This window comes from Delphinapterus leucas, chromosome 3 (assembly GCF_059928025.1).
Source record: "Delphinapterus leucas isolate spDelLeu-1000000601 "Yukka" chromosome 3, BTC_Dleu_Yukka2, whole genome shotgun sequence".
Lineage (NCBI taxonomy): Eukaryota > Metazoa > Chordata > Mammalia > Artiodactyla > Monodontidae > Delphinapterus > Delphinapterus leucas.
The window spans coordinates 85,026,317-85,038,745 of record NC_143131.1 but is presented as its reverse complement, the minus strand read 5'-3'; the positions used below and the strand labels follow the sequence as shown (position 1 = coordinate 85,038,745).

Here is a 12,429-nt window from a genome sequence, read left to right as displayed (position 1 = left end):
TTCTTGGAAAAGTCATGTGTATGAGCAGACCTTCCATTGTGAAAAAACAAAAAACTAAAAAATCCCACAGTATTTTAAGTTTCCAAATGTCATCACAAAAAGTCCTTCTGAAGTAATTTTATTTTGACCCCTTTTGTTGGGGCATATTGTTGATGGGCACATATACATTGTCCCCTTTTATCTTAAAGAGAGCATTAAGATATTATACAACTAAAAAAACCCATACTGTATGTAATTATTAGATACTTCCAGATAATAGAAAGCGAGGGAGAGAACCATCAGTATTAGATGTATCCTGCTAATTAACACAGGGCCACGTAAATTTTGATATTTAAAAAAATGTTCACATTCTCAGCAAATTCCAAATGGAATCTATTTTTCAATTATGGGGGAAAAGGTTATTAAATTTTCTTATCATCAAATTATGTAATTTCATTTCTGAATGTTTTAAAGAAGAAAAAAGTCAAAAAATGATTTCTTTACATTTAAAAAATTTTAATTAACAAGCTAAAGTTCCAGGAGTATAAAATTTATTGACTAATTTTAAAATCCTGGATATTTAAAACCCCCCCAGTAAAAATGCTGAACACATGCAATGTAAGTGGTTTCTTTCCCTCAAATATTGTGAGACATTACAAGCATTTTTAAGTGAATTCAAAATTTAAAAACAGAAGTATTTACTCTGATGTAAAATATAAGGGATTAGATGTCCTCAAAGACAGCTGTTTGTTGCTCTGAATGCAGGGAGGAAAAATGTTTAATGAAGTAAAGTTTAAAAACCTGTTGCCATGAGCCAAAAATACTGGATGTGAAAGCCAATGATTTGGGGGAGACAGGGGAAGAAGTGATTTGTTCCCCTGATCTGCGTCTTCGACGCCCAGTACCCACACCACTGGTGTAATGCAGCCAGGTACCAGTACCCTCTGGGCTAGACACACTCAGGGGGCTCTCTTCCTGGAAGTGAGAAAGGGGCAAAAAAAAAAAAAAAAAAAAAAGCAGAGCATGCAAAGTTAGATACAACAGAGCCAAATGATCAGAAAGAAAAAAAAATACAGTTTGTTTGCATTTGTTTATCAATTTTTTAAAAACTATTAAACAGTAACTTGGGAGCCAAATATTTTAATATTTGAGAAATTGATCGGAATGAGTTATAAATCTAACTGTAAGTAATAATGATTATGAGAATTACATTACTATCTTAAATATACAAAATATTTATACTGCTTAATAGTTGTCACTTCCCTCTTAGAACTTGAAAGATTTTAACAATTTTTTATCTTAGCAATGTTAAAAATATGATATTCAGGAGGTTTTATGCTATACTGGGCAAACTTTTCAACCCAAAGCACTAAAGAATCCTGCAAAGGGTTAAAGAGACTTCATTGTATATATGTATGAAAGGAAATCTGTCTGCCAGACAAAAAAAATTAGAGATCATAAGATGGAGGATTCAAATTGCACTTGTTTACACTTTCAAGCTATCTATTTATTTACCCCCTCCAAAGATTATTTATAGAGTTCAGTAGGCAAAACATGCAGCAAACATTCTCATTTTACATGTTTGCATGTTCAGGTTTCAGACAGTGAGGACAGAGTAAAATCTACTTGCACAAAATGAAGAGAATAGTCTTTTTCTCTGTATGTCTTTTGGAAGTACAAACTTCTGATATCCATGGAGATGATGGACGCTGGAAAAAGTCTTCAAGGTTTTACTTGAATAATTTACCTTATGGAAGTAAAAGTTTAGCATGGCATAGAAATAATCTCTTGAAAGCAACTATTTAAGTATTTACGAGAAAAAGGTTTATAAATGTGTTCTGCGTTTTAAGAGTTAACAAAGGGCAGTGATTTTGTTGAAGATTTCACAAATACAGATGAGACTCAGAATACGTTTGACTGTATCAGTGTTACAGACTTCTTCTGGAGTTCAGAAAAAAGGTTTAATGGTGAAACTCTGAACAGTCTGATGAATTGCAGATTGCTTTGTTCAACAACACCAAAATCACTGCCCTCACACAAATGGTATTTTAGGTTACATTAATAAATGTCATTTCCCAATTTTCTGAAGTTAAAGATAACTGAACATAACCCCAGGTTTCTCATTCTTAAATTAAGCTATAATAGAATAATCCCAAATTCTACAATTGTTAATCATCCTCTTTTTTATTGGGTTGGCCAAAAGAGCGCAGGAAAAACCCGAACGAACTTTTTGGCCAACCCACAATTAACTTAAAATATCCCATTCACGGGAATCCTAACTAGTATACATTTTCAACTGTAAAATTACAACAATCTATTTTATCGAGATGTTTTTCCTATACATCATTGTCAAATTGGGACACATACATTTGAAATTGGAGAATCAAAAGCACATATGTTTGTATAATTTGGGGCTATAGAAATGAGCATAATTCTCATTTGTTGGTGTTTACGTTCCTACTCACCAACTGCTAGATGCTATACCTAACTCTTAAGATTTGGCATATTTAATCATCAACAAAAAATATTTTTCTAACCTAAAAGTTGATGGTTCTTCCTATCTAATACTTTTACTTGAGCATTTAGAAAACATTTTTAAGCACTGATCTCAAATCAGTGCTGGGGGAATCATCCTATAGAGAATATAAATAACCCAAAAAGAAGGTATTCAGAGTATAAAGATGTATACAGATGTTAAAGATTTACTTAAACTTTATTCCAACTACTCAACTTTCCTTTCTTTTTTTTCAACTTTCCTTTTAAGTGTTATTTTAGTAGCTATTTAAATGTTATTTTGTTAGTGAGCATAAGAATTAGCCTAAGTTATTTAATTATAGACCTTAATATAATACAAAGGTAAATTTTTCAACCATAGCATCAAAATTTCAAATTCCTATACTGACTTTTGCAATCAGGTTAACAATTCAGAATCTCACATCTTAATATACAGTGTCATTGGAATCAGTTGTTGCTGAAGCATCTCTGGCAATTTCTCACTACTTTTAACCAAAAATTATTCCTGATCCATTATATCAGACTTTTAAAAAAGTTCTTTATTAGAATAACCTAAAGTGACAAGAAAATAATGGATCAAGTCTTCAAAAGGCCTTATTTTACTACTTCTATTCAACTTTGCTATGAAAACTATAAAGCTCCAAATTCTAAAATTAATCTTTGTATTTTCTAACTGCCTCTATATTTTAAAAAATTTATTTGAAAAATAAAGTTGACAATTAAAAATCTGTTAGGTTCCCAAGCTTGATAATTAAAGCTGTATTTTCTTTTCTGTTTTATTAAAATATAGTTAGTTTACTTCATAAAAAACATGCTCTGATATATACTTACTTCATTTGCAGCCATCTTCCTAGATCTTGGAAGTGGAGACTTCCTGTGTATATGAATTGGCTCTGATACCATAGGTTTAAACAATATCACAGCTCGATCAACCTCATCTTTTTTAGAAGTATGTGGCTCATCATCACTATCAATTTTAAAAGATCTCCTGCCTTCATTCTGTGCAGAAAGAACATAACATAATAAAATTCAGATAAAACAAATCAATCTCTTCATATGAACAAATTCAACCACCAACTGGTGTAGTCACTTGCAGTACATATACAAGTTTGTTTATTCAAGTAAATTAATAATTGAATTCTTATGAAAGCCTAGTATTATTCTGGATATTGTAAGACAGATGATAGAGTTCCTGACTTCAAGAAATACATACTCTTTGGATACATTAAATCATAAAACGACAATAAAGAGCCATATAAAACAAAGTACTTAATTAAATTTCATCCAATGCCCAAATAAATAAGCAATAATAATAAATGACAGTAAGGCAGTTATGCCCCAATGAAGATGTTTAAAAAATAATAATAATAATAAATGACAGTAAGAAAAAAGAGATCAGTTTTGTTACCAGTAATGCCATCAACTCAACCACAAACTGAAACAGTATCTAAGTTATAAATTTTAGAAAATTCAAACTCTATGCCAAATATTTCCAACAAATGTAAAGACTGCATACTTAAATAACAACCATTTGATGACTCACTGAACATTTAGTGAGTATGTACCATGTGCCAAGACACAGATGAATAAGATACTGTCCCAAATTATAAGAATCTCACAGTATAGTACAGAAAACAGATACGTTTAAAAAAGTTCCACTAACTATCCATCTAAATAGAATGGGTAGGGCTTCCCTGGTGGCGCAGTGGTTAAGAATCTTTCTGCCGGGCTTCCCTGGTGGCGCTGTGGTTGAGAGTCCGCCTGCCGATGCAGGGGACATGGGTTTGTGCCCCGGTCCGGGAAGATTCTCACATGCCGCAGAGCAGCTAGGCCCGTGAGCCATGGCCGCTGAGCCTGCGTGTCTGGAGCCTGTGCTCCGCAACGGGAGAGGCCACAACAGTGATAGGCCCGCGTACCGCAAAAAAAAAAAAAAAAAAAAAAAAGAAAAAAAAGAATCTGCCTGCCAATGCAGGGGACACGGGTTCGAGCCCTGGTCTGGGAAGATACCACATGCCGCAGATCAACTAAGCCCGTGTGCCACAACTACTGAAGCCCACACGTCTAGAGCCCGTGCTCCACAACAAGAGAAGCCACCGCAATGAGAAGCCCACACACCGCAACGAAGAGTCACCCCCACTCGCCACAACTAGGGAAAACCCACGCACAGCAACGAAGACCCAATGCAGCCAAAAATAAAAAAATAAATAAATTTAAAAATAAATAAACAGGACGGATAAATTGGGTAAATTACACTAAAACACATATTTTAAAGCACTAAGAATGGGCAAACTAAAACTAATTACATCAATGAATCTTATGAATGTACGTTAGCTAAAAGAAGCCAAGCAGAAGTACATAAAAACCTTCATCAAACTAAGGGGTATAGAAAATAAAGATAAACTTCTTCAACCAGGTAAGGGATATCTAAAAACTTGAAACAATCATCACAATTAATAAATCACTGGAAGACAAGAGTGCCCACCATCACTAAATCTATTCAACATTTTGCTGGACATTTGTCATCATTCACAGATATGATCATATACATAGAAAATTCAAATGACTCTATGTATAAATTATTAGAATGAATAAACAGCACGCAGTAAGGCTGTTAGTTATAAAATCTCTCTATAAAAATGAGTTAAAATTCAATATGAAAATAGCAAACAGAAAATGAAATTTAAATAAGCCATTTATGATAACATAAAGAATTTAGGAATTACTCTGACAAAGAAAATACAAGACATTAAAAAAAGTCTTAATTTTATCAAGAACATATAAAGAATAGCTCACTAAATTCAGAGCTGTATATCAAGTCCTTGGACTAGAAGATTCAATTCTGTAAAAGTGTTATTTCTCTCAACACTGATCTGCAGAGTTTATGTAATTTCAATCAAAATTCCAAAAAGTTCACTTTGAAACATGACCTTTTGCTTTAGTTTGGGAATGAACAAGGATGATACTAAGGATGCTTAGTATCAACACTTCTACTCAACACCATACTAGTCCTAGCCAGTAGCACTTCACAAAAAGCATATTCAAATAACCAATGAATATAAGAAAAGGTACTAATCCTTATTGGTCATGAGGGTAATGTAAATTTAAGCCACAACAAGATATCACTAGATAGTCCCCAAAATAGTTATACTAAAAACACTAATCATACCAAGTGCTGATAAAGATATGGTAGTATCTTTGGAAAGTTATTTGACTGTATTTTAAAAAGTTGAACATACGCATACCCTATAACCCAGCAATTTTACACCTACATATATATCCAAAAGAAATGTGTACATATGTTCAGAAAAAGACCTGAACAAGAATCTTCATAAAAGCATCCATCTTCAAACCTTGAACTGGAAACAAATCAAATGATCATCATAGTGAAATGGATTAATAAACTGCACCATATTTATTTAATGTAATCCTACATGGCAACAAAAATGAAGAACCGATGAATCTCAAACACATAATGAAAGAAACCAAACCCACTCTCCACCCCCAAAAAGCACATATTTTGTGATTTCATTTGTGATCATAAAGTCCAAAAATAGACAAAATTAATCTATGGTGCCAGAAGTCATGATAGTAGGTAACTTTGGGGAGAAGGCAGGGAGGTTGTGAGAAAGAGGGGGCACAACTGGTTCTTCTAGAATGATCTTCTATCTATAACCTGGCTAGTTGTTTTACAGTTGTGTTCATTTTGTGATATATCATTAAACTACACACTTATGATTTAGGTATGTTTACGAATATGTATTATAGTTTAGTAAAAAAGGTTTAAAGCTGAGTACATATTTAACTTTTGTAAGGTTAAGAATTAAACTGCAGTAATTCGTAACAAGTGCTTAGCATAGTAAAGAATGGACTAGTCCTCAAGTAGGACTTGAGGACAAAAACAAAAATTATAGTTATCCATTCTAACTACTGATATTAAAAATCCAAAAAATCTAGAGAAAAGATAAAATATAATATTCGTAAAAATGTTGTCTACCCAAATCATACTTCAAGAAATTTAAACCATCTTGCTACTTAGTTGAGATAAGAATTATAGTACATAATAGAAAATTCTTAAAGAAACCTCATTTATATTTAGAACTGTAGTAACTAAGCAATGAAAATTTCATCTTCATTACCTCCCTTGAAGCTGGTCTATATCCATAGCCAGATGGTAAATTTTTGTCTTCTTCACATCCTTTGGCTCCTGGACTAAAATGTAATTCAACATGAAAGCGTTCCTCAGAGGAAAGATCCTAAAAAATATTACAGAACACTTTCAAAATGAGAAACTTCAAGTTATTTATTTACCTCTGGTAACACATGCAAATCAACACTCTGTTACCTTGTTAGGATCCTCATAAAGCATGATAACAATCTGAGTCATGTAGTTGAGTTCATTGACAACATTTAAATAATCCATAGCTCGTTTCCACTGTTCATCCTTTGATTCCTGAATAAATGGTAAGCATTTTCTCATATTATGTTACTTTAAAACCACTTTATTTTCATTATGGTAATTTGTTTAATCCTGATTGATACCACACAAATGAGGTGAATACTTAATACTCAACAAGCTTATATATACTCAACAAGCTTTCTTCTACTGCCACCACCCTAAGTGTAAACTACATCATCTTTCTTTAGATCACTGTGATAGCTCCCTAAATGGTTTCCTCATATCTACTTCTACCTATCTATTGTCTACACAGAAACCAAAGCCATTCACTTCCCTGCTTAAAACCTTTTAATGGCTTCCCAATCCTCTTAGAATCCTCAAGGCATGGCTCTCCAAACTTATCTGTTACAATTTTATGCATCACTCACTATTACGCTCCAATTATAGGCTTTCTCTCCATTCTTACATCTTCTATGTTCTTTCTACCTTATAAATAAGTGCAAGAAAGTTAAAAGGTGACCACATAAGAGATGTATCTCTCCTCCCCTAAAACAATTCCATCATTACTAATGGATATATAAGCTCTTGCCTTGCTAATTAAGGGTCATTTTTTTCTCTATTTCTTTTATTAAAGCTCCACTAATCCTCATATGTATGCAAGGGATGCCACTTTGCTATCCTATTAAGGAATAAAAAAGAAATAAAAAACAAGAGAAAAGAACATATGAATTGGAAAATTTGATGGGAAAAGAACACTTACATAGTCTTAGGGTAACTCTGATAATAACTATTCATCAAGGCCCAATGATAAGAGAAATTAAGAATCAGGAGACATATACCAAATCTTCATACATTTCACTGACTGCCCTTTATTTTAAAAAGTACAAAAGAAAACAAAGTTGAATTCATTTTCTTTTAAAGATTATTTTTTTATAGATGTGCATAAATGTATATGCTAATATATATATACATATAAAAAGTTTTTTAATTCTTATTTTTTGCTAGTTTGGAGATGGCTGAAAAGATATTTTTGATATATGATAGAAGTGACATTGTATTCTAGATAATTTGTGGTTTGAGTGTACTGAGAAAGAAAGGGGATATTAAAATTTCTAAGTCTGTGTGGTTATCACTTCCACTGCCAATCTCTAAAACATCATTTTCTTTATTTTTTCACATACAAACTTCCTGGGAATCTTATTAATAGCCACTGCTTCAGCCATCATTAATATGTTGGCTTACCAACTCTGTACCTTTAACCCAAACCTCTAGCCTTACATATAAACATACTACTGGTCATGTTCACTTGACTAGCCTACTAGTGCCTCAAATTCAAGCCATCTAACCTCATTACTTTCCTTCTAATGCCTGATGCTCCCCCAAGTGTTACTTATCAGTGAATGATGAGTAATTTTGTAGATGATCCTGTTAGAAATATGGGAACCTTTCTTGACTCTCTTTTCTTTCTTACCTTCCACACCTGTAAGCAAAGAAAGGGCCTCAAGGAGAGTGTTGGTGAAAGTTAAAATGCCTCAAAAAGAGAGTGTTAGTGAAAGCCTGAAAGGGCACTGAGGAGGTTTTTGGTGAGGGACTATAGGAAGGTTAAAAAAAAATCTTACTGGAAACTATAGGAAAAAGAACCCTTGTTATGTAGTGGCATAAAGTGTAGAAACACTGTAGCCTGCAGACAGTGGAACTCAATGTGCTAGCTACCAAAAATTCTAGGAAAAATTCTCAAAAGGTCACCAAGATTCTTCTCACTACCTGTGATGAACTGAGAAGAGGGAGATAAACTACAGGAAAATGGTTAATTAAAGGAGCCAAGACTTGCAGAGTTCAGAAATAAAACTGTTTCTCATTCCTAGCCTCTCCAGACAGCAAAAAATGCTATAGTTAAAAAGTGGCTTCCAGGAAGAACAGAAACGCAGGAATCTGTCATGAAAACATGGGTGTGATTGTAAAAACACTTGCTAAGACTTCAGAAAGATTTAAGGCTCACAGACCTTTCAAAGACGCAAAGACTTTCTCAGGATTATACTAGCATGTCTCTCAGATACTCACTATTAAGCAATAAGGACTGCTGAGTACTATCCCTCAGTAGACACAGAGGGAGCCCAATGTAAAAATGGGCTTATTCTTAAGATTTGTGGGTGTGAACTGTTTAATAAAGTAGATTATAAATTACTCCTTTTTGTTTTGTTTTTTAAATTATACCATCTTGAACTAAAAATAAACAGACCTTTGGATCCCCAAACTTCCTTGGACAGGAAGCAGGTTAAAGAAAACTACTTAGCTGCAAATGTGAGCTACTTTTTATGGAAAAGGAAGGATGACCTAGATGAAGCAATTAAGAACCCAAAGTATGAAGCCATGAACCATTATAAACAACTCCCTGGCAGTATGACAGAGCCCTAATTAAGGAATGGGCAGTAAGTACCTAGGCAGATTTCAAAATTGCTATGGACCAGTGACCATGGTGTACCTTCTGTTTTCCCCTCTTTTGAAAAGGTTATCTACAGCAGTTATTCTATGCTTATCCCACCACTGTATGTCAAATGTATGAAGGACAGACAATTGGTATCTTCAGTTCATAGGTCTTTGAAATGAGATTGAGTTCTCCTGAGCACTCAAGGAGCTCTCCCCAAGGAGTCCCATCCACACCTGGACCTGATTTAGATAATGAGATCCTGGATGTCAAGTTTATGCTGTAATAGATAAGCCTGAGGGAATACTGGAGGAGAGATTACGTGAATTTTGCATGAGGGAGAAATATGGATTGTGTGGGTAATGGACATACTGTGATAGACTCTGTTTTCCAAATATGGCCACCAAAATACATCCAATCCCAAGTATTCATCTTACAATAAGTAAGTGACAGTGATACTCCACTCATCTAGTAATATGGGTCTATTCCTCACCCCTTGAACCTGGATGGGCCTCTGTGATTGCCTCCAAAAATGCTCAGCAGAAGTGATACTACGTAACTTCATAAGTTAGGTCATAAAAATGCTTTGTGCTTGCTCCTTGCTCTTTTAGGAAGTTCACTTTTGGAACTCAGCTGCTATGTTCTGTGCATCAAGCACCAGACATGAGAAGAAAGTTGTGAGATGACTTGAGCCCGAGCCACTGTCTGACTGCAACATCACGAGAGGCCCAATGCAAAATTGCCTGATCACAGTCACCCTTTAAACCATGAGAGAGAAAAATAAAATGACTGTGGTTGTTTTAAGGCAGTAACCTTTGGTATGATTCATTACATAACAGTAAATAAGAGTCACAATGTCCAACCAAACACCAAGTCCTATTGATTCTAACCTCTAAATAATGCAAATTCATCAGTTTCTCTTTATCTCACTGCCACTGGCCTGTAACATTACCTAAAATATTTTGTATTATTGTTTGCTTAAATGGATCTTCTCCAAAGGGAAGAGAACATTTCATTATCTCCAACATCTAGCAGAGTGCTTGGTATAAAGTAGACCCTTGACAAATGATGGTAAATAATGAATTATTAAAAACTGCACAGTAAAAAATGGTGTTAGTGATTCGATTATAAATTCAATAACACATATTTGTTAAATAGATTTATATAACTTATCCTACTTACATCACATAAGGCACCATAGCGAAGAATAGACAGTAAAGAATGTACATGACTTTCACTGGTGAAATATAATCTGGTACGGACATGACGTTCAGGTGACAGAACACCCCTGGAATACCTAGAGTAAGGAGCAGACAGTGTTAAAACGTAACCATGCAGTTAAAACTTAATGAAATTATTTTGTAAAATGGCATTTAATCTTGCTAGAAGTAAAAGAACATAGTAAGCAAATCTATCACTCTTCCAATAACAATTGAGGCGTTATCTTAGCAGGTATTCCTCTAACATGAAGATAACTGGAACTAACTGGGACCACTGAGATTAGTCAAAGAAGCATTAATATTAGTCAAGTTCACTGTAAATAGGTTATTTAAGCACCTTTATTAACAGTGAAAGAGGTCATAGCACTAAAGAAGCTCACAGATGTTAATGCTGCTGAATGAGGATGATCACTGATGATCACATGTGAATGATAACACACATCCTCTTTCCCTGTTTGCCTCAGTTTTTTCTCCAATTTGGAGCCAAAAAGAACCTTGGTTGGAATTTAACTATTAGAAATACCTAGGTAATATTTATTTCCACAGTGTGCCAAGTGATACACTCCTGATTTAGCCATAGGAACATTAAAAAGTAATTAGATTTGAAGAATGCAAAAACAGATGCCTATAGACTTAAATACCAGTACAGTCTCTTACACAGGATGGAGTTTATTTACAGTGTCATCATCTTGTGTCCTTTGAAGATCTGAGCGAATTTTTCTAACTAGAGGAGTACAGTAGCCTTTGGCAATGTCCAGTTTTTCAGCTTTAGTTATACCATATTCCTGAGCAGAACATACACAACATTAGAAAAAGGGTATAATAATAAAGAACTCCAATAAAGGTACTACTAAATTTAAGAATTTTAGTGAGCGACAAGTATTTTTATTCAGCATCTTTTGAACATTATACAATGTTCCTAGTTTACATTTCTGCAACTTCAAGTACACTATTCCCCAAAGTATTGAGTGTAATTTAAAGAATTTTATTTTGGTGTAAATGAAAAAGAAAGTAATTTCTAAAGAGGATAGGATGAATGGATGAATGTAATCTTTATGAAAAGTATTCAACTCAACCAGGTTTTAAATGTAGAAAACAACCCTAAAAGAAAGATGGATTAAGGGCACAAACACTAAAGCACAGAACAAATAGTCAATAAACATACAGAAAGAAATATAAATTGAAACCATGAAATTTTTGTCTATTTGAATGTCAAAGATTAAAAAGGTTAACAAATTATTTAAAAGCCTTTGGCCAATACTGTAAAGGTTTTAACTAGTGGTTAGCCGAAAATGCCGTGAAATTATCAAACTTAATGAGCTGTATAACCATTATAAGTTAATTAAATGAGGAATTACAATCCAAAGTGTTAAGAAAACATAGTAATTGTAAGAATTATAATAAAAATTACAGTTCAAAGGGGTAGATGAGAAAATGACCTGATATAAGAAAAAAATCTGTGATGTGTGTGTAGATGGGAAGAGAGGGTATAAAAGGAAGAGGGCAGAAAGTGGGGTGGAGGCGGAGGAAGGCAGGGACAGAGCGGGAAAGAAGGAAGAGTAGAGAAGAGGGAAGAAATAAGCACACTCTTTCTCTCCCAGTTCCTTCTGGGATACCTGTATTTAAAGGCTACTTGCTGTTATCAGGTACTTCCCAGATGGCAAAACTTTAGTATGGATAATAAATCTCAAAACTGTCTAATAAAGAAAAGGCTGATTAATTAGATGGAAGACGTATGAAAATGGAAACTCTTGGGTCATTTACCTTAAACACAAAAGCTTGGTTGGTTAATTATCTCACCAACATAGATGACTGTGAAATTGGTATGAAGAAAAGAAATATGTATGCAATTGTGTATGTATGTGTAAACAAAAGGAAAATGTTGAAATTAACAT

The 12,429-nt window shown here is 33.9% G+C and overlaps 1 protein-coding gene across 4 annotated transcripts in view; it reads right to left on the bottom strand.

The window, feature by feature from the left end:
• PPIP5K2 (diphosphoinositol pentakisphosphate kinase 2) overlaps positions 1-12,429 on the bottom strand; it is a 75,809-nt gene that overhangs the window by 16,838 nt on the left and 46,542 nt on the right. For 3 of the 4 annotated variants that reach the window (XM_030759699.2, XM_089908410.1, XM_030759700.2), the window contains 6 exons: positions 11,192-11,319; positions 10,497-10,611; positions 6,836-6,943; positions 6,630-6,746; positions 3,325-3,492; positions 781-954 (listed from right to left, as the gene is read on the bottom strand). In XM_030759699.2, coding sequence (XP_030615559.1) covers positions 781-954; positions 3,325-3,492; positions 6,630-6,746; positions 6,836-6,943; positions 10,497-10,611; positions 11,192-11,319 — 810 coding nt within the window. The remainder of the gene's footprint in view (positions 1-780; positions 955-3,324; positions 3,493-6,629; positions 6,747-6,835; positions 6,944-10,496; positions 10,612-11,191; positions 11,320-12,429) is intronic. The other variant, XM_030759705.2, reaches the window with a different exon arrangement.